The sequence below is a fragment of the Stegostoma tigrinum genome, chromosome 28 (assembly GCF_030684315.1).
Source record: "Stegostoma tigrinum isolate sSteTig4 chromosome 28, sSteTig4.hap1, whole genome shotgun sequence".
Taxonomy (NCBI): domain Eukaryota; kingdom Metazoa; phylum Chordata; class Chondrichthyes; order Orectolobiformes; family Stegostomatidae; genus Stegostoma; species Stegostoma tigrinum.
The window spans coordinates 28,656,399-28,678,738 of NC_081381.1; the positions used below are offsets into that span (position 1 = coordinate 28,656,399).

At 39.8% G+C, this 22,340-nt stretch overlaps 1 protein-coding gene across 10 annotated transcripts in view; it reads left to right on the forward strand.

Moving 5' to 3' along the window:
- The window catches only part of ubr4 (ubiquitin protein ligase E3 component n-recognin 4), a 196,346-nt gene that overhangs the window by 145,284 nt on the left and 28,722 nt on the right, over positions 1-22,340 (forward strand). For all 10 annotated transcript variants that reach the window (XM_048561072.2, XM_048561074.2, XM_048561075.2 and 7 more), the window contains 10 exons: positions 438-595; positions 2,757-2,866; positions 3,945-4,086; positions 6,610-6,691; positions 6,790-6,963; positions 9,360-9,481; positions 11,823-12,020; positions 14,351-14,431; positions 14,823-14,910; positions 15,077-15,204. In XM_048561072.2, the coding sequence (XP_048417029.2) occupies positions 438-595; positions 2,757-2,866; positions 3,945-4,086; positions 6,610-6,691; positions 6,790-6,963; positions 9,360-9,481; positions 11,823-12,020; positions 14,351-14,431; positions 14,823-14,910; positions 15,077-15,204 (1,283 nt within the window). The remainder of the gene's footprint in view (positions 1-437; positions 596-2,756; positions 2,867-3,944; positions 4,087-6,609; positions 6,692-6,789; positions 6,964-9,359; positions 9,482-11,822; positions 12,021-14,350; positions 14,432-14,822; positions 14,911-15,076; positions 15,205-22,340) is intronic.

Sequence of the window (22,340 nt, forward strand, 5' to 3'; positions counted from 1 at the left end):
TAATATCTATCTACATCCAACTACAGTATTTGGAAAGTCTGCAAACTGCACTGCTGTTGTCTTGATTTGCATAATGGCGCATTATCCTTGTTCAGTTGACTTCGACTAGATGTGATAGGACCTGTGTCAGAGCACTTTGGATGCTGTATCTAACTGAGAGTAGTAGCCTGTCAGTACCAAGATTGTGCTGTTACCGGGAGGCTAAGTGACTTGAGCGGTTCTCTTTCATTGTAAGGAATGCAAAGCAAAAACATTGGCGCACACTGCAAGATCTGAGGTCTTACATAACATGAAGGCGTGAAAGAAACAGACAGTGAAATGAATGAATTTGTGTTCGAACCATTTCAGTGGGTTGAAGTTCCTTCGTTTTGATTGCATAAATGAAAGTTCTCTGATAATATATTGATTATTTGGGATTTTTCCTTTCCTTCCATCAGCTTTGGACAATGAAGGCAAAACACAAAGTAAAACAGAGCTGCGACAACTCTATCTGATGGAGAAATATGCATGGAAGTGGAAGCAGTTCCTAAGCAAACGTGGAAAGAGGAATTCGCCTTTGGACCTCAAACTAGGACATAATAATTGGCTGAGACAGGTAAAGAGCAAAGGATAATGGTTTAACAGCAAAATTGGTATGGGCCATACATAGCAATGATCTGACAACTTATCCTCATTAAGCTCTCTGTTTAGCTGTATCACGTGCATGCGGGTTTTTTTTTTCTGCTTCCGATAATTAGTGTATTTTCCCCAGGTCAGTACACTGAATGTAGAAGCTGCCAAGCAAGCTCCCCATTTGCAGAAAATGCCTTTGATTAGGAACATAAACATCAGCAGAGTGTGTTAGTTAGCCTACTTAACTAATTGGCTGGTTTGCAATGCAGAATAATGCCAACAGCAAGGGTTCGATTCCTGCACCAGCTGAAGTTACCATGTAGACCCTCCTCCTCTACCTCTTCCCCCTGCCTGAGGTATGGTGACCCTCAAGTTAAATCACCAGCAGTGATCTCTGTCAAATGAGAACAACTCAATAGTCTCGTATGACTATGGCAACTTTTAAATATTAGCAGAGATCTGATGGACTAATTGATCTGTTTCTACGTTGTACATTCTATGCCAACTATTGCTTTCTTGAATTTGGGGAGAAACGAAGGTTTTGTTCAGTACAGCAGTCAAACGCTACACGAATAGCCGGTTGTGAGAAGGTCCAGCATTTGAACAATGCAGAATCACTGGGTTACGTTATTAAGACTACTGTACGTCGATTACAATTTGAATTGGTCTCCCATTCTGCAAACAATGCTGTATGATTTTCAAACCTGTGCTTGTAGGATTTTATCAGCTTTTAATCCTTTCAATTGCCACAATAGCATTTCCCTATGAATACTGATTTCCTTCAGTTCCTCCCTGTCTTTAGACCCTGCTCCCCAACATTTTGGGGTTTTTTTTGTCCTTCAGTAAGAAAGAACCAAAAATGTATTTAATTGGCCTGTTATTACTTGCCCTGTTTCTGACTGTGGAGAACCCACTTTTCACTAACCTTGTCTTTATTAATCACTTTCTTTTCACATGTTGAAGCTTTTATGATTAGTTTGCACATTCTCTGCAAGCTTAGTCTTGTATTCTGTTTCATTCCCCCCTTAACAAATCCCTTTGTCCTCCTTTGCTTAAATCTAAAGTACTCTCAATCCTTAGACTGCTGTTTTTAATTGGCCAATTTGTATGCCCCTTCCTTGGATCTAATACAATCCCTAATTTCCTTTGTCAGCAATGGTTGGGTGACTTTTCCCATTTTATGTTTGTGTGCTATTTAAATATTTACCAGTGCCTCGTCCACTGTTGATATTTAAGTAGTGTTCCTCGATTTATCATTGCCGGCTCATGCTTAAACCGTTTAGTTCATTCAGATACAGAACCCTAGTCTCGAGAATCAACTACATAATTCTCCGCCATTTTGAAAAATACTATTATGATCACTGTTCTCGTAGGGGCCTGACACAGCTGGATTATCAATTATTCCTTTCTCATTACACAATACCCTGTTCTCTGGTTGGTTCCTTGACATATTGATCCACAAAACTATTCCATACATACTCCCAAGAATTCCTCTCTGATATTGTTACTGGTTTGATTTACCCAGTCTATATGCAGATTAAAGTTGCTTATAATTAGTGCTGTACCTTGTATTGTTTGCATTTCTAATTTCCTAAACGCCACCTGTCCAGGTTCCACTTCACTAGAGCTTATATCCTTCCTCACTATTGTGCTATCTTCCTCTTTAACCTAATCAGCAATGCTACTTCATCTCCTATTCATGTTTTTCTGTCCTTAGAAAAAACTAAATCCCCCAGATGTTCTCATTCCCAGTCACCCTGCAGCCAGCTTTTCTGGAGTAGCTTCTACATTGTTTCATGTCTTGTCTGAAGATGCTTTCTGGGGTTCTCTAGTCCATGTGTCACTTTTTTTAAAAAAAGTCACTGATCACCAAGAAGTGTTTCTTGAGTTAATGCTAAATAACACTTGTTAATTTAGGTAACTATATACATCGTTGTTATACTAGACTGCACGTGGAGGTTGTTCATGTGGTTTCATTTTGGTTTTTGGTTCATTACCATAGCCAGGTGTTAAAGCAGCACAACTTGACAGCAATAATGCAAAATCTGCTGGCAGATTGCCTGAAATGAATGGACTTAGCTCTTTTCTACTGTTCTGAAATCGCTGCACTATTGTATGACCTACTCAACTTTGGTGTTTCTCAGGTACTGTTCACTCCTGCAACACAAGCTGCACGTCAGGCTGCCTGTACTATTGTGGAAGCACTTACTACCATTCCAAGCCGCAAGCAACAAGTCCTTGATCTTCTGACCAGGTACCTTTTCTATTCATTGAGAAAAGTATAGCTTTAAAGTCCCTTCACTCCAGGTTGAAGTCTCAGTTATGGCACTGTAGGTCAGTGGAGGAAATTTGTAGCTTTGCCTCTTATAGAATTCCTTGCCTGTCCATGTTACATATTTATGATATTAGTTGCCTTTCTGGTGGTTATTCAGGTTCCCCACTGTCTGCAGAAATAATTAGGGAAGCTGGAGCAAGGGAAGATCTTGTTTGCTTCAGGCAGCGTGACCTTGTCCATGATAGAATTTTCAATTTTCACGTTCTCATTTAGAAATTACAAGTGGGATGTAAGTAAATTGCAAATACATCAGCCTTTTTAGCAGGAAGGTGTAAATAGTATTAGTGAATATTTCTGCAGTCTTTTTATAAGAATGTTAATTTTCCTACAAGATGTAATTGTTCTTTCCAACTGATCCCAATTATGGGATATGTGCTGTTGCTTTGAAAACAGAAATGTGGAAATGCTTGGTTTTGGCAGCACGTGAGGAGACTTGCATATTAGCCTTTCAGGTCTGGAACCTTTCGTCAGAACTGGAAAAGTTAGAGATGTAATGGGTTTTGAGCAAGTAGTGGGTGTGACACGGATGAAAAGAAGATGATCTGTGGAAGTCAGAGGAGACTCCGATCAAAATATTCGTCTTCTGGAACCATATGAGAATGGCGATGATGCAAGTATAGAACTGAAGGATGTGCCTTGAGCAGATATACTGCTGACTGAAAGAAGAAACAACGTCAAACAAATAAAAGGAAAGAAATGGAGGAGAAATTTTGGCGTTCAGTTATTGAATTCAATGTTGAAAGTGAAAGACATTGCTCTGTTGCCCTGTTAGAAACACCAGGATGAGAATGGCTCTAGGTTAATCTCGGCGCTGCTGTGGAGTCACGCAACTCCTAGAAAACGTGGCAGACTCTCATTGTAGTTTTTCGCTAATGTTAACTCTATAATCAGTGGTCAGCCTCGGAGACAAATATTTGCAAATAGAATCGCTGGAACTTCTACTCTGTTTTCAAATGGTGGTTTATGATTTTAACCTTCTGTGTTTTTGTATTGCTAGTTACCTGGATGAACTAAGTGTTGCTGGAGAGTGTGCAGCAGAGTATCTTGCACTCTATCAGAAACTCATCAAACCAGCTCATTGGAAGATCTACCTGGCAGCTCGAGGAGTGCTCCCGTATATCGGAAACCTGATCACAAAGGTCTGACTCTGACAAGCCAATTTTGATTCTGTTCCAAAATCTGGGATTTTTTTTCACAACATTATGTCACGTTTGGCATAGCCTTCAATCCCCACCCTACTAAACTCACCAACTGAATGGCTTCTGCCCAAATGTCTAAGAAAAATGTTTTCTAAGATTTTAATCTGTCTCATTTTCCTCCCTGCGTAATTTGCCTCAGGTGATCTTGTCTTTTTTGTCTTTTGTTGGTATTAGCTACCAAACCAATTACTGGTTAATCCCCTGAGAGTCTGTTGGATTGTGTAGGCTCATTAGCTCCTAGACAAGTTTAGCAACAGATGTGTACTGCCAGTATGACGACAACACTGGTTTAGATCACTTGTTGTAGGCACAGTGATATTTCAGAGCTGTCATTATACTATTTGTATTTGAGAGGTCGAAATATGAGCTGTAGTCCAGGGAGGAGATTTATCTCATAGGGTCAGGGTTGATTCAATATAGATATCATTGTTTTAGGGTGTGATATTGTTGAGTAAATGTTAGCAAGCTATCATAGGATGATCCCACCCTCACTGAAATGTCAGCTTTTTTACAAATGCATTCAATACCTTGAAAGGGTTGGGCCCCAGTTGTCAGTGTTTTTCTACTGTATACACAGATCAAGTACTGTGGGAACAGAGCTTTCTGTAACTTAATTACATTTTCAAAGCATAATTAAAAGCTATGCTGTTGTAAGCTAGGATGAATTCGAATTGCCTGGAATTTGGCATATAATCAGCATATTTGAGGAATATTGTGTTTGCTGTGCTATTCAATTAACCACAAATAGTAATGAACTTTAAAAGAAAGAGAATATAGGAGCAGGTGCAGGCTATTCAGCCCTTCAAGCCCATTACACCATTCCGTAAGATCAGAGCAGATCATCCAACTCAGTAACCTGTTCCGCCTTCTCTTCATGCACTTTGATCCCTATAGCCCCAAACACGATATTTAATTTCTTCTTGTAAGCAGTATGCAGTGTTTTGGCCTCAATTGCCTTTTGTAGCAGAGAATTGCACTGGCTCACCACTCCCTGGGTAAAGACATTTCTCCTCATCTCAGTCATAAATGGCCTCCTCAATCTGTATCCTTAGACAGTGACCTCTGGTTGTGAATTCTACAGTCATTGGCAGCAATCTTTCCTGTGTTTACCCTTTCTAGTTCTGGTAGAATTTTATAGATTTCTATGAAATTACCCCTCATTTCTTTAAACCCTAGTATATATAATCTTCAATCCAGTGTCTCTGTCAGCCCTGTCATTTCAGGAATCAGTCTAGTAAACATTTGGTGCACTCCCTGCGTAGCCAGAATATCGCTCCTCAAATAAGAAGGCCAAAATGGCGCACAATACTATACAGTTGCAGCAAGACATCACTGCTCTTGTACTTGAATCATCTTGCTACAAAGTCTAATGTACTATTTGCCGCCTTCACTGTCTTCTGCACCTGCATACTAAGTTTCAGCAACTGGTGTACAGGGGCACCCAGGTGTCATTACACTTCCTCCTTACCCAGCCTGTTGCCATTCAGATAATCTGTCTCCCTGTTTTGCTGTCAAAGTGAATGACCTCACATTTAGCTACATTATTCTTCATCTGACCTGTATTTGCCCACTCAGTTAACTTGTCCAAAGGGAGGTAAATCTTAAATTTTTTTTTTTAAATGCTATAAATTCTCAGCCAGTAAAACAACATCTGTGCAGAGAGCAATAAATTTAAAATACAAGGCTAGTGAATTTTCCACAGATCTTTAGAGTTATTCCTTTCATTGTATTGTTCTTGTTCCGCATGAAATACATCTAATTTTCTACCTGATTCAGAATTCTTTCTGAACGTCAGATAGTTTGTATGCATTAGCATTACTCTCACCAATGTTCTGTTAACCATTAGATGTTCACACTTTTTCATAATTTTACATATAGATTTATTTGCTAATTTTTAATTGGTCAGGGCAGTAGCAGTGCAACAAATTTAAATTTATGAAAACTGAGATTCTGCTTCAGAAGCAGGAGTCTTTTTAAGAGAAGGAGCCAACACGATTCGCTCATAAGTGGGACTCATTCAGCAAGTTTGCTTAGTACTTAAAACAGTCTTCGGTTCCATCCATTATTTCTATCAGGAAAGCTGGCTTCAGCCAAAGTGGCAGTCTGGTCACAACTTAAGATTCATGCCCTGGGTTATTGGAAGGATAAAAGTCAGCCAGCTCTTATGCTGTCATTGCTTTCGCTGACTCCTATTGGAAAACATAGACATCTAGGAGGACAGAATTGGGCTCATTTGTGATGCCCTCCGAATGGCATAACCACACTGTTAAACCTCCATAATGAAAACTGCTATTTGAGATAAAAGGACGTAACAAGGGACAGTGCCTCTGCACCATTGAGTGAATTGGTGGTTTCTGGAGGGCAAAGATAAAAAGAATATCACTGTTTTAATTGCTGAATTACTATTGTCTGTTACGTCTGGATTCATCAGTTTTGATGCTCATGTCACCTGATTTGTTTTAGGAAATTGCCCATTTATTGGCACTAGAGGAGGCAACACTTAGTACTGACCTTCAGCAGGGATATGCTTTAAAAAGCCTGACAGGTGAGGATTACAGTGTTACAGAGAAGTTGCACACTAATATACAAGTGGATAGATAGTTATATGTTAGACATACTCATTATTTCACTGCCTTGTTTCAGGTCTGCTTTCATCTTTTGTGGAGGTAGAATCAATAAAACGTCACTTCAAGAGTCGCTTGGTGGGCACTGTCCTGAATGGCTACTTGTGCCTGCGAAAACTCGTGGTTCAGCGGACAAAACTGATTGATGAGACACAAGACATGTTGCTTGAGATGTTAGAAGACATGACGACAGGTAGTAAAACGAGCACATTTAAACTTCCCTAAGTTTGAACTCTCTTTTAAAGGGGGAACAAAGGTTGCACTTCTCTGTCTCGCTGTGGTGCTGTCGCGCTCACTGTGTGTGGGGGTGTGTCTCTCAACATCCTGCGATTGTGGGTGAGAAACCACTGTAAATGCCCGTTCTTTTTACTGACATTTTGCCTTGGAATTTTGTTACATGGAAGGCACGCATTTAACCCATTATTCCTGTGTTAGCTTTCTGAAACAATCCTTCCTGATAGTCAATAGCCTATATTTAATTTTGAAGCTCTCTATCACACCTCATCAACCGAAGAGCTCTAGTTTGTCAAATGTGTACTCAGAATTAAAGCCTAGGTCTCTTTGGTTTCTTTGTTATAATTTAGTGAACCTCTCTCTAACCGTGACACCTTCCGAAAGTGATTCACCTGAAACTGGATCCAGTTTGAATCATTTGAATTATTTTCACTTATTACGCTGTTTTTTCACCTAAGTGGTTAATATAGTTTATATAGCTGATCTCGCAACACTAAATCTGCCATCTGTTAGAATATAGAATCTCCTTTAGGTATTCCAGGAATTGACCTTGTTAGACAACTTCTATCCGTATTGCCCTTAACAGGAAGGTCATTGTGTCTGTTAAAACTCAATCGAGGCCGAACCTGTAGTTAGCCTCCCGGCCTGTCCTCAAGCAAAGCTTGTCTAGTTCTGTTTTTCTCTTTTGTAACCCAAGCTATCCCAAAGTACATTAGTCATTTCCAACCTATAATTCAAAATTGATAAAAATAAAAAAAATTGAAGGTTCTAATAACCTAAAAGTCTCCATTACCTTTATTTCTAAAGTGAAGGCTCAGTGGTTAGCACTGCTGCCTCAGCGTCTGGGACCCGGGTTCAGTTCCACCCTGGGGCAACTGTCTGTGTGGAGTTTGCACATTCTCCCTGTGTCAGTGTGCGTTTCCTCCGGGTGTCCCAGTTTCCTCTCAGTCTAAAGATGTGCAGGCTAGGCAAAATTGCCCATAGTGTTCAGGGATGTGTAGAATAGGTGGGTTGTAAAGAGATGGGCCTGGGTGGGATGCTGTGAGGGTGTGGATCTGTTGGGCTGAAGGGCCTGTTTCCACACTACAGCGATTCTATGAGTGATCTTTTGGAGCGCCCCGCTAGCAACAGTGTATTAACTCCGAAAACTAATCCATTTGTCCTGAATGTTTGTCTTCTGTCCTTTTTAATCTTTTGTCCATGCTGAGAGATTCCTCCCACTCCATGCGCCTTTATCTTGTGCATAGACTTTGGGTGGCACCTCGTTAAATGCTTTTGAAACTCCAACTATACGGCATTCATTAGTCTCCCTTGTAATCTTCTGTTAGTTACATCTTCTGAAACTTTCCTTTATCAGACATGATTTTGCTTTCATAAAATTATGCTCACTGTCCTGTTATCCCTTCATTAATAATAGATTCCAGCAGTCTCCTCATGATTGACAACAGACTAACTGGCTAACGGTTCCCTGTTTTCTTCCATTCTTGGGTTGCAGTGTCAAATTTGCAACTTGCAGTCCATTGGACTGTATGAGAATTTTAAAGAATTTTAGATGGTTGCAGCAAATGCACTGGTTTCCATAGCTAATTCTTTAAGAACCTATGTAGGGTGTCTGTCAGCTTACAATCCCATTAATTCCTCCAGTAATTGCCTTTATTAAAATTAATTACTAATGTTAGTATGGTTTTCACCTCATGGATGTTTGGTCCCCAATATCACTGTTACTTTTGTGTGTTTTTTTCCTGTGAAGTCAGGACTGTTTGTCAACATATTTATCATTTCCACGTTCTGTACTACAATTTCCCCTGTCTCAACTTTTAAGGGTCCAAAGTTTGCTTTTCTATTCTTGCTGTCTTCTTGGTACATACTCATAAACTTCTGCAGTCTTTTCTTTTTGTATTTGACCACCGCCTTTCTGTTTTCTTGTCCAAATGTTTGACCATTCTTTGCTCACATTTAAGACTTCCCAGTTCTCAGGTTTGTGACTTTTCTTGGCAATGTTAAAAGCTGCCTCTTTTAATGTCGTACAGTCCTAAATTATTTTCACCATCCACAAATGGCCTTTATTTTGTCCTGTGGGGTTTCTATTTCTCAATTTAGCAAGATGGAAAACCTGGATGCAGAAGGAATTTTGAAAACCAGTCAGGTGCCGTGCAAAAGGTTGTTACACAACATTAGGGTTCATGGCTTTGAGAGTAAAGAGACTGTTTAACAAGCTGTTCGAGAGATTGCAGGATTTAGAGTATGGTGATGTGCTTAAAGCTGTGGGAAAATTTGAGTCTGATTTTGCCTCGGGAGTAAAAGCATTTTTGTTTATAGTGTTGATTTGAATTCTAACTCTCACTTTTTTTGTAGGTACAGAGTCTGAAACAAAGGCATTCATGGCTGTCTGTATTGAGACTGCTAAACGATACAGCCTTGATGATTACCGAACACCAGTTTTCATCTTTGAAAGGCTGTGCAGTATCATCTACCCGGTAAGTACAAAAGGCAACATGGGAGTATTAGTTTTTTTTACATTGGCTCAATACATGAATAGCTCAGTCAGAAATCGTATTTCCTTGCAGCTTAACATTCCCCAAAACTAGAATGCTGTATAAATGAACCATGTTAAAACAGTTAAAAATTATGGCCTGTTGGTTATTTTTGTGAATCTGTACACACATCATTCATGGAAGTCATAACCATGATTGTTAATTTTTCATACAATTCTGTGTTTTCACAATCTAAATTTATCTATTATCCTACTAAGATCAATCTACCCCGCATACCCTACATTATACTATTATCCAACCGTTAGCCAGTTAATTTGTTGTCAATCAGCAGGGGATATTTGTAACCATAATTGAGACTTTAGAACCGTACGGCACAGTACAGACCCTTTGGCCCATGATGTTGTTCCGATCTATTATCCTACTAAGATCAGTCTACCCTGCATACCCTACGTTATACTATCATCCATGCGCCTATCCAAGAGTCGCTTAAAAGTTGAAGTATCTGATTCCACTACTACCGCTGGTAGCGCATTCCACACACCCACCATTCTCTGTGTAAAGAATCCACCTCTGACATCTCCCCTATACGCTCCTCCGATCACCCTATAATTATGCCCCCTTGTAATAATAGTCATTTCCGCCCTGGGAAAATGTCTGACTAACCATTCTATTTATGCCTCCTATCATCTTGTACGCCTCTATCAAGTCACCTCTCATCCTCCTTTGCTCCAATGAAAACAGCCCTAACTCCCTCAACCTTTCCTCGTAAGACCTGCCCTCCAGTCCAGGCAGCATCTTGGTAAATCTCCTCTGCACCGTCTCTAAAGCTTCCGCATCTTTCCTACAAATGAGGCAACCAGAACGGAACACAATATTCCAAGTGTGGTCTAATCAGAGTTTTATAGAGCTGCAGCATGACCTCATGGCTGTTAAACTCAATTCCCCTGTCAATGAAAGCCAACACACCATACACCTTCTTTGCAATCCTGTCAATTTGGGTCACAACTTTGAGGGATCTATGGAAGTAGATCCCAAGATCCTCTGTTCCTCGACTCTGTCGAGAATCCTGCCATTAATTCCGTATTCTGCATTCAAATTCCACCTTCCAAAATGAATCACTTCACACTTTTCCAGGTTGAAATTCCATCTGCCACTTCTTTGCCCAGCTCTGCATCCTGTCAATGTCGTGTTACAACCTACAACAGCTCTCCACGCTGTCCACAAATCCTCCAATCTTCGTGGCATCGGCAGACTTGCTAACCCACTCTTCCACTTCCTCATCCAAGTCATTCATAAAGAGCAGAGGTCCCAGAACAGATCCCTGTGGAGCACCACTGGTCGCCGACCTCCAGGCTGAATATTTTCCATCTACTACCACCCTCTGTCTGCTCTTGGACAGCCAGTTTCGTATCCAGGCAGCCAAATTTCACTGAATCCCAGGCCTCCTTCGTTTCTGACACTTTTCTACCAAGCTGAATTATAATTGCCGTATGATTGCTGTTGCAGTTTCTCTGATGGTTACAATGTGTGTCACTGAACAAGTTTCAGAAGGACCAAGTGATGTTAATATGGTACCTTTTTAGTACAGAAAAGGGTCCCAAGGCAGCCTCAAGAACTGAAGGGAGAAAATTGCCGAGCCAAAGGAGAGAGTGGAAGAGTTGATTTTGTTCAGGAAGTGATATTTTGTAAAGGATCTTGAAGGAAGTAAAAGAACTAATTGGAGGTATTTAAGAAAGGAATTTCAGACGATATGGCCTAAGTGGCTGAATACATGGTTTCCAATAATGGGACAAAGCAAGAGGGAATGTATAACAAGCTGGAAATGGAATAGGTTGATGGAGGAGGAGTGGTTAGTGTAATGTGGCTTTTGTAATGTTGGAAGCCAGTAACAAACGGTGAGCAAAGCCATGGAGAACTGAGATACAAGTGGAGATGGTGCTATACCAATATATCCTATGCCAATATGGCTGCTCTTGTCATAAATTCAAATGAAAAATGAATAGGGATCAAAGGATCAGCATGCAGTCAAAGAGGAGATTGGAGTTGATTACGGTTAAAGAGTTTTAATGTGTCGTGAAATATATAAACAGCAAAAGCATATTGTTAGACTGGCGGTGAGGTAAGTTCAGGGGAGAGAGATTTTGAGCTTAAGCAAAGAGGGGAAGCTGTTGAATGTTGATAAAGATCTCATCTCTCATACCTTATAACGGTCTTGAGGGTACATATGCAGAATGTTTCCTCACTAATAATTCTACGTCTGAGATATTTAATGCTGGTAAAACAAAGATGATTATCTTTGTCCATACATCTGCTCTCTCTACAGGAGGAAAATGAAGTGACTGAGTTCTTTGTGACATTGGAGAAGGATCCACAACAAGAAGACTTCTTACAGGGCAGGATGCCTGGAAATCCCTACAGCAGCAATGAGCCTGGAATTGGACCGCTAATGAGAGACATTAAAAATAAAATTTGTCAGGATTGTGACCTCGTAGCACTCCTAGAAGATGACAGTGGTATGGAGGTATGAACCAGTACAAAAAGAAATGGTAACAAAAATGAAACCCTGATTCCAACAAACTCTCAGTAATGATTTGGAGGCCTTTTGTTTCAAGAGGTTACAATCCAAATTTATTTTTGTTTTGTGCCCAGTATGCAGGTGTGGCTGAATTTATTGCCCAGTCTATACCTGATGTTAATGATGACAACCCTCTTTTAATTGTTGCAGCCCTTATGATGAATTTGTAACCTCTGGCACTGTTCGAGAATTGAGAGAATTTTAGAAAATCAGCAAATGCATCCAGTAATTGCTACTAACTTTTGTGAAATTATGTAGGCCGTCAGATTCTGGAGATGCATCAGATTTAGTTTTTGAGGTTCTCCAATACCTTTCTCTGCTTATCCGAATTGCCTTAATTTCTTCATTCTTACAAACGCCTTGGTCGCTGTCTATATTTGGTTTGTAACTAACAACTATGAAGACAGACAGAAAAATATTTATTCAATGTCTCTAGCATTTCCTCAATCCCCATAATGTTTTTTTGTCCCTCTATCTAAGGGATAGACATCTAGTTTAGCTACTTTTGTTTTCCATCTACTTGTGAAAGTTCTTTATAGTCTGTTTTCTGCCAAGTCTCGTTCTTTTTTTAATCAACTTTCTGGCAGCTATTAGCTGGTTTATAAAACACTCATGGTGCTCAGACTTACTACTGTGCAATATTCTAAGTTCCTAGATCATAAGACCATAAGAAATAGCAACAGCAGTCAGCCATTTGGCCCCTAGACCCTGATTCCATCCACTTGCCCGCCCTTTCCCTGTAAGCCTTGAATATTCCCATCTGATCAAAAATCTACCTTGGCCTTAAATATCCAGAAAAATTCTGTCTGGCAAGGAATTCCAAAGAAGCTGAAGCTCAATCCTGTGAGAGGAGAATTTCCTCCTCATCTCAGTCTTCACTTAGCACCCATTTATTCTGAAACTATGCCATGTAGTCCTAGACTTTTTCCCATGAGGGGAAAGATCCTATTTGCATTTACCCTGTCAAGCCCCTTAAGAATTCCATGTGTTTCAGTGAGGTCACCATTCATTCATCTCAGCTCCATTGAGTAGAGTCCCAACTTCATTAGTCTTTGCTCATAAGACATTCAGTCCATACGTAGGATCATCCTTGTGACCCTTCACTAATGCAATTATATATATTCTTGAAATAAGGGGAACAAAACTGCTCACAGTACTCCAGATGTGGTCTCACCAACACCTTGGATACTAAGATTTCCCTATTCTTCCACTCTAGCTTCTTGAAATAACAACCAGCATTCCATTAGCCTTCCTGATTACCTGCTGCACCCACATGCTAGCTTTCTGTGTTTTGTACATAAGTATCCCAAAATCTCTGTAGCTTTCTGCAGTTTTTCTATGATTAGTCAGTGGGACAGCTCTCTCACTTCTGACTCAAGCCTCTATATGTTAGTTCGGAGGACTTTACAAGGTTTCCTGAGCTAGGTTTGTCATTGTTGTTTCTGATACGTACATCAATGCCAAGTAGTCTCTGCTTTCACTACTTTAAACTTTGTAATGGTCCAATACAACTGAGCAGTTTGTTGGGCCATTTCAAAGGGCAGTTAAGAGTCAGCCATGTTGCTGTGGGTCTGGAGTTACATGTCTGTCAGACCAGGTAAGGGTGGCAATTTCCTTCCCTAAAAGGGTATTAGTGAACTGAATGGGTTTTAATGACAGTTAACTATCGATTCACATTCAATTCCAGATTTTAATTGCGTTCACATTTCACCATTTGCCTTGCCTGGATTCAAACCCATACCCCCGAGCATTAGCACGAGGCCGTAGATTACGAGTCCATTTGCACATTTCACGTGGTAATACAGAGGTTACCTTTCGGACTGTGCTTTTTTGTTTTAGTCCCCTCGTTGCTCGTTTTCCTCAAAACAATCTCTCTTCTTTTCAGTCATTGTTATTCTCCCTGCACCATGATAACTGGATTCTTCCTCTCCCATACCAGAATTTCCTCCAGATTGGAGATGCCCTGAACCCTGGCACCAGCTAAGCAACATTGTCTCCTTGGAGATAGCAAGATAGTGCTGGGGTCAGAGTCAGTACTGTGTGGAGCTGGAGGAACACAGCAGGTCAGGCAACTGGCAGTCCTGATGAAGGATGTAAACCCAAAACATTGACTTTCCTGTTCCTCTGCTGCCTGACCTATTGTGTTCCTCCAGCTGAACACTGTATTAACATGGTTTCCTTAGCTGCTGTGAACTCGTTATGTTTATAGCTTGCAGGATAAATTTATTTATTAAAAGTAATATTGATAATCAAAGATCTATGTGTTTTTTTATTAGCTCCTGGTTAACAACAAAATTATCAGTTTGGACCTTCCAGTGGCTGAAGTGTACAAGAAGGTCTGGTGTCCAGCCAATGAGGTAAGTGCAAGCCACTGATGGAGTTATCAGTAAATGGGGTGGGGTTTCAGATCGGGCTACAAATCCACAAATGTTAAAAGCATAATTGGTTTCTGATTGAGGTCGGAGTTGTAGGATATCTGAGTGTTCTTGTAGCACATTGGTAGTGTCCCTGCCTTTAAACCAGGAGACCTGTGTTCAGAGCTATATAATTACATCTCTGAACAGGTTAATTTAAGGACAAAAGTGCAGCTCTGAATAGACCAACTAAAGTGAGTTGAAGAGTAAGATATAATCTAGTGCCTAAACTTGTTTCAACTCCTAAGTATTTTTAACATTTAACCCAAGTGTAACTGTGTACCATAACTTCCAAGTCACTATTTAGTGAATAATTTATTTTAATGTTGCACAGGGGGAGCCAATGCGTATAATCTATCGAATGCGAGGACTTCTTGGTGATGCAACTGAGGAGTTTATTGAATCACTGGATTCCACCACAGGTAATAACAATTTTTGCACACAGGTAATAGTTGTAACTTCAGGCTTTTCCGTCATTACCTCCTGTCCCAGCTCAAGCTCTAAATCAATAAATGTTTCTACTTCCCAGACATTCACTGCAATTGTTTTTGCCACTGTTCTTAATCATTGTTTTTTTTTCCTATGTAGATGAAGAGGAGGATGAAGAGGAGGTGTATAAAATGGCAGGTGTGATGGCTCAGTGTGGTGGTCTTGAGTGTATGCTAACTCGATTGGCTGGAATCAAAGATTTCAAGCAGGGACGACACCTTTTAACTGTGAGTGTCAGAAGCGAAGTGTGATCTGTGCTATTCATCTTTAGATACACCATACAATTAGTATGACATATACATCCTTGCACATGGCACGAATAAAACTTTGCATTATAGTGTGAGGTTTCCATGGATTTGTGCCTGCATCATTAATTAAACCTTCTCAGAACAAAGAACCAGAAAAATACACAATGGCATTTCTCAGGGGGTCAGTTACAACCACTGTACAGTTTTGTATACTTAACCTGGATTTGAGAAAATGGCATAATTTCCAAGTTTATAGATGGCACAAAACTTGGAAATTTAGTAAAACAATGAGGAGTATTGTCAGATGGACGCAGACTGTTGGCATGGGCAGATGCATGTTAACTTTGGAGTTTGGAAAATGAGGGGGATGATATGAAATAAAAGGCGCAACTTTATTTTAGGTGCAGGACCTATAGAACCTGGAGGCAAAGATGCACATGTCTTTGGAGGTGGCAAGAAAACAGGTTAAAAATTAGAGGGATATAAAAAGTGTGTGAATACTAAAACAAGGAAGTTATTGTGAATCTTTATAAGTCCTTGGTTATCTCCCAGCTGGGATGTTGTGTGCAATTCTGATGATTCAGATTGAGGAAAAGCACTATATCCTTACAAAAGGTCCAGAGGAATTTTACAAGAATGCCATTGAGGATATGGGAAGAAAGTTGAATTGATCTGTTTAGTGCGGAGATGGTGAAGAAATTTGATAGTTATTAATTTGAGACTTTTCCAGTGGCACAGTGCAAAGTAAGATAAACTAACTGAGAGAAAGCAAATAAAATGTGAGGCTGGATGAACACAGCAGGCCAAGCAGCATCTCAGGAGCACAAAAGCTGACGTTTCGGGCCTAGACCCTTCATCACCCTCTCTGATGAAGGGTCTAGGCCCGAAACGTCAGCTTTTGTGCTCCTGAGATGCTGCTTGGCCTGCTGTGTTCATCCAGCCTCACATTTTATTATCTTGGAATTCTCCAGCATCTGCAGTTCCCATTATCTCTGAGAGAAAGCAAAGTTCAGTGGGACAAGAACAGATTTGTGTCCTATAAACTCGAGTCAAGGCTTGCTGGGGAAAAGGGCACTGAAGAATGAGCTATCTTTTCTGAAGAGATCTAGAGAGCTGCTTGAGTGACAAAAAGTGTAGAAATTATGATAGAAAAGAAAATGTATACTTAGTGCAGATATTGCGTTGAAAATACAATTGAAAACAAACCTGAATATAAAAGGTTTGAGGATTGGTTTCTTTTTAAAATAAGAAGCAAGTGAGAAGCTAAAAGTAAATATAAAAAGAGGTTGGCAGCTAACATCAAAGTGAATGCCACAGTTGTCATTAGCCATGTAAATTTGTAAAAATGTGATGAAAGGAGTAATGGGGCTGAATAGCAACCAAAATGGGGATTTACACATGAAGGCAGAGGGCATGGCTGAAGTATTACCATAGTTTGTATCTGTGTATACCAAGTCATGACCAGGGTCTGGAGAAAGAGATGGTATTGGGCAAACTGTCTCTACTTAAACTTAACAAGACAACAGGAATGGATGAGTTGCATCCAAGGAAACTGAAAGAAGTGAGTGTGTATACTGCAGAGGCACTGGCAATATTTTTCAGGCTTTTTTAGTCTGAGTGGTGTCAGAAGACTGGGGAATATTGAACCATTGGTCAAAAATGGTGTGAATGGTAAGCCAAGCAACGACAGACTAGACAGTTTAACTTTAGTACCTGGAAAATTTCTAGAAACATTAATTCTGGTTGAAATTAATAAGACCATAAGTTGTAGGAGCAGAGGTGGCCACTTAGCCTGTCAGATGTTCAGCCATTCGATGAGAGCATGGCTGGTCTAATAACCCTCACATCCACTTTTCTGTCTTTTCCCTGTAACCCTCCACTCTTTTATTGGTTAAAAGATCTGACCGTCTCTGCCTTAATTACGCTTAACAATCCATCCCCTACAGCCAGCAGAAAAGAATTCCAGATTTACTACTTGGAAGAAATTCCTGTTCATTTCTGACACAAATTGGTAACTCCTTAATCTAAGGTTATGCCCTCAAGCTGTAGACTGTGTCACAAGGGTATACTAACTTCTCAGCATCTGTCCTGTCAAGTCCCTGAAGAATTTTTTGTTTCATTAATGTTGCCTCTCATTTACAAAACTCCATTGAGTATAGGCTCAACCTCTCTTCATAAGAATATCCCTCCTCACCCCAGATCAACTTAGTGTAACCTCTCTGGACTGCTTCCAGTGCCAGGATTATCTATCTCAGGATAAAGTGACCAAACTCTTAACGATGCTCTAGCTGTGGTCTCACTAACCTCAACTGTGCCAAACCGTCCTTCACTTGTAAGTGGCTGGCTTGATATACTTGAACCAGAGCTGTCCACAAGTGCCAGTGGCTTTGAACAATAAGGCATGCAATTCCTGGTTTTAACTAGAAAGAAACTTCATTTCTTATGAAAAGCCTACACATCTTTAAGCACTTTTTTCTTTCCAGTTGTTGGGGTGCAGGTTTTTCCCTGCAGGGCAGTTTCAGAAGTCTAGTACCTCAGCCAAGTGATCCATGTTTAACACATGATCCTGGAGTGTAAGTGTAGCCAAGTCTGAGAAGAGGGGTTACATCCTGTTCTAAAAAAGCCTACTCTCATTCATGTCTGTAGGCACATACAATGCAACACATTGACCGGGGCTGGTTTTTGAAAAGCCAAGTTGTCATTTTAATTATAAACACTTGTGTTTTCTTTTCTCCAACACCCACCACCCACCCCCCACCCCCAAACAGACTGCTGTAAATATGCTCCCATTATCCAACGTTTTCTGTCTTTTATTACTTAGCCAATTCTCTATCCAGGCTAATATACAACTTTCAACACCCAAGTTTCTTGTCATATTAGGTGCCTAATGTGTGGTACCTGTCAAAATGTCTTTTGGAAGTAGCAGTATTACATTTGTTGGTTCTTATTCATCTGTTCTGTTTGTTACCACTTCGGAATTTTAATAAACTTTTCAGGCATGATTTTCCCTTCATGAAGCTATGCTGGCTCTGTTTGATATTATACATTTCTAAATGCTCTGCTATTGCATCTGTTATAACAGACTCTAACATTTTCCCAATGACCTATGTTAAGCTAACATTTCTATCGTCTAACTGGTCTATAGTTTTATTTGTCATCTTCCTTTTTTGTATGAGGCTGATACATTAGCAGTTGGTGAACCTTTTGGGACATTTCCAGAATCTGAAGATTCTTGGAAGTTTACTACCTACTTTCACACCCTCTCCGTGGCTAATTCCTTTTAATAACCTAGGATGCATCTCATCAGGTACAAGGAACGTCTTGGTCTTTAGCCCCATTAATTTTCTTTGTATTTTTTCTCTTCTGTTAGTTGTATGCATTTCCTCTCCTCCCTTTGACCCTGGATAACTTTTATTTTGAAATGCAATTAGTCTTCTACTGTGAAGACTGATGCATTGTATCAAATAGTCCCTCTTGCAAAAGCATCGAGAATTAGAGCTCAGATTTTAAATGAGTAAAAGAAACAGTAAAGTTGTATGAAGAAAAACTTTTTCATGCAGCAAGTGGTTAGGATCTGGAATACACCATCTGAATGAGTGGTAGAGGAAGCTCCAGTTGAGGTATTCAAAAGATAATTAGATAATTTGAAAAGAAACAATGAGCAGTGTTAGGGGGAGAAGCCAGGAGAGCCAATGAGACATAATGGACCAACTGGCCTCTTTCTGTGTCAGAACAATTTTGAATGTTCTGGATTGGTAACGAAACCATACAGATTTGAGATATTTGACAGCAGATCAAAGGCAAGTTTTTTTGGTAACATGGTGAGATATTTATAATTGTGAATGTATCGTCTGAAAAGGTGGTGAATGCAGTTGTAGTAATAATCTTGAAAGAGTAACAGGACAGATTGTTGAAGGGGAGGAAATTGCAGGCCTATGGGCAAGAGAACAGCAGAAGTGGAATAATGAGGTTTTTCAGAAAGGCTGTGGAGATCCAGAAAGCCAAATGGTCTCTTTCTGTTACTATCTCTATATCAGGGAGGAAAAAAAGAGCTAGCTGCAGGTTTGTTTAAGTTTGTTATACCTCGTCATACTTTGTTATTCTTAATCTCCACAAACAGAAGCAACTAATCCAGTCTGGGTTATCTCTGGAGGTAAACTACTCTGGATATTAGAAAACTGATTTTAAAAAGAAAACTGCAGTGGATCGGGTGGCATCAGTAAAGAGCAAAACTGTTAAATCCTCAAATTTATGACTTTTGATCAGTAATGTATGAATTTAAAGATTAATTTGTAAACAAGCACAATTCCTAGTTCCAATAACTCCTCCAATCCCTTTCCTGGTAAAGAGTGGTGACAGGAGTGATTAGATGATAATGTAAGGCACACAGAAATTTTAATGGGACAAGTAAAGAAATAAAGACGGATTAGGGGGATAAGAATGTTTCAGCAGACTCATTGCCAGTACCAGTTATCCCAGCGGCTGGATCATCAATACTGAGGCCAGAAGTTTACAGAGTACTGAATTGAAAAAAATGAGGTGTTCTTCAAGTTAGCATCGAGTTGTATTGGACGGTGCAAGAGGCAAACGGAGATAGAAAACCTCAGGTGGCAAGCAACCATAAAAGCTCTCGGGGTCGTGTGTGCTTGCTGAATGGCAGTGTTCAGCAAATTAGTCACTCAATTTGCATTTTGTTTCCTCTGTGTAGAGAAGACTACATCATAAACAAGCAAAACAAGATGCCAGAATGGAAAAAATATAACCAATCATTTCTTCATGTATGAGTGTTTGGATCCCTAGACAGAAGGAAGGTTGGAAGCAAAGCACCAGATTTTGCACTTTGTCAAGCGGAGCCACTGTTGAAGCATGGGACCGAGGATTGGAATGTTGCAGAGGGAATGTCCCTTGTGAATGCTGAAAGCTAGTAATGGTGGTGTGTTTGCACTATAATAGTATGAGTAGCAGTTATCTCAAATGAATTGTGTCAAGCACTCTCACCTAATTTTGATGTAAAGAATCAAAGTATTGATACTTTCCTTCCATACCAGATTGTCATGGGAGTGTTGGCACAGCTGGGATTGAAGTCCTGTAACTTGGGCATTGCCTTCTCGATAGTCCTTGAATGTTCTTGGAGAAGTTGCATGTTGCTGTTGTTTTTACAGTCCTTTAGTTTCTGACTTTAAATCCTAGATTTAATCCTAGGTTTTGAGAAACATCCTAACATTAATTAGATCTTAGCCTCTTCCCCTTTTATGAGTTCAGAAACAGAAAAGCACTAAGCTATTCTTGCATGTTCCTCTGGAAGTTAACTTACTAACTAGCCATTTTATGGCCCGATCCCTAGATTGCTTTGTCACTTAAGCATAATATTATGTTTGCTTTGGGCAGGGCCTGTGCCTTATAAACAACATTAAATATCCTCATTGCAGCAGCAAATTCTGGTGTGTTTCTTAGAACTCATATAAATTGACCAGCTAAATTTAAGTATTATTTTTTCATGGAAGCTGTGGTAAAAGTTCTTACATTTATGCTTTCATTACTAATCTAGGACTGCTTTTAAATCGCACCAAAACACTAGACCACTATAGACAATACTATTGTATAGTCAGTATCCTTTCAAAGAAGCATCTGCTCCAGTCTGCGACTAGCATACATACAAGGAAATTTCTGGAGACCTGGTTCTCAACACGGGACTCCATTAACAAACGCATAGAAATAGACCCCATATACAGACTACTGCTGAAAAACAGAACCGGTAGTGACAAGACCCTCCATGCCAGAGGATTGTATAAACTCAGAACGGAGTAGAACACCAACACTTTGATTAGAGGTTGCACTGATGATGTTGCCTAGGATGGTAACGAAATGTCAGCATACCACAGAACAAGCAACTCGGCAAGCAAAAGACAACCGGAAGACCCCTGTTCTACAATATTCTTTGTGACTGCATCCTGGGCTTGAGGGATCACACTGACTAACCATTTACGAATCAAACATATATACCATTCTGTGAGGCTTTCAGCTCTCATGATGTTAGACCTCCCTTTACAACCCAACAATCACTCAGCGACTCAACGACCGAATAGAAAGTTAATACCAAATGAAAAATATCTATCCAAGTTGACTACTAATTCATTTACTTCCATGTTCTATAACATACATCTTTCCATGCTTCACAGTGGACATGAAGTTTTGGTGTATATTTGTTCAAAATATTGAATTACTTTTGATGTGTGAAAGAGACTGGGGGCATGCCACTTAGTACCATGTTTCATACTGGATTTTAAATAATTATCCCTACCTGGAACCTGAATTTATCTTTGTCATTAAAATTTCATCTGGTCAGATGTTATCTGATAAATTTTATCAAGAAAAACTGGAATTTCCTTTTGTAGATGTAATAATTTACTGACTTTAATTGATCAATTATATTTGATTTGGGACTTTGGATGTGCTAAATATTTTGCCTGCAATATTTTGACAATCTGGACATGTCACTTGAAAAAGCATGGTGATGATGGTCCCGTGATATCTCTGCTTTCCTCCTTGATTGAGGTAGCAGGGTTTGCGGTAATCTTGGTAAGTTGATGTAATATACATTTTCCATCATAAATACCTCATTTCAAATATAGGCTGCAGAGATTTGGTTTCAGAGACAGTAGATGGCGTTGTAGTCAATTATGTACAATGTTGAGTATTGTGATTGCACCTTCTCCCAGTTTATAAGTGAATACAAAATGGAGAAAAACAATGGTGAGGATGGGAAGGACTGGAGGAGGTGACTGTTTCAATGATGGTATAAGTTAACTTACCAGATTGATACTAAGTACCCTGTCACATTGCTGACTTGAGCCCTTTAGAAAGCGGAGGGGTTTTGAGAGGTTGAAATATGAGCAGTTTGCCAGAGTACCAAATGTGATTGCTGTTATGTGATTTCCTGACAGTGAATCCAGACACTACAATATTCAAAGTGTCATCTGGAAAAGACTGTCTGTAAATTATTTTTGATTTCTGCAGTATTTGCTGAATCACTTGAACTGTGACTCTAAGCCCACCAGGTTACTGCCGGGTTACATGATTGATAATAGTCCAGAATGACTTAGTTTGTTTTCCTT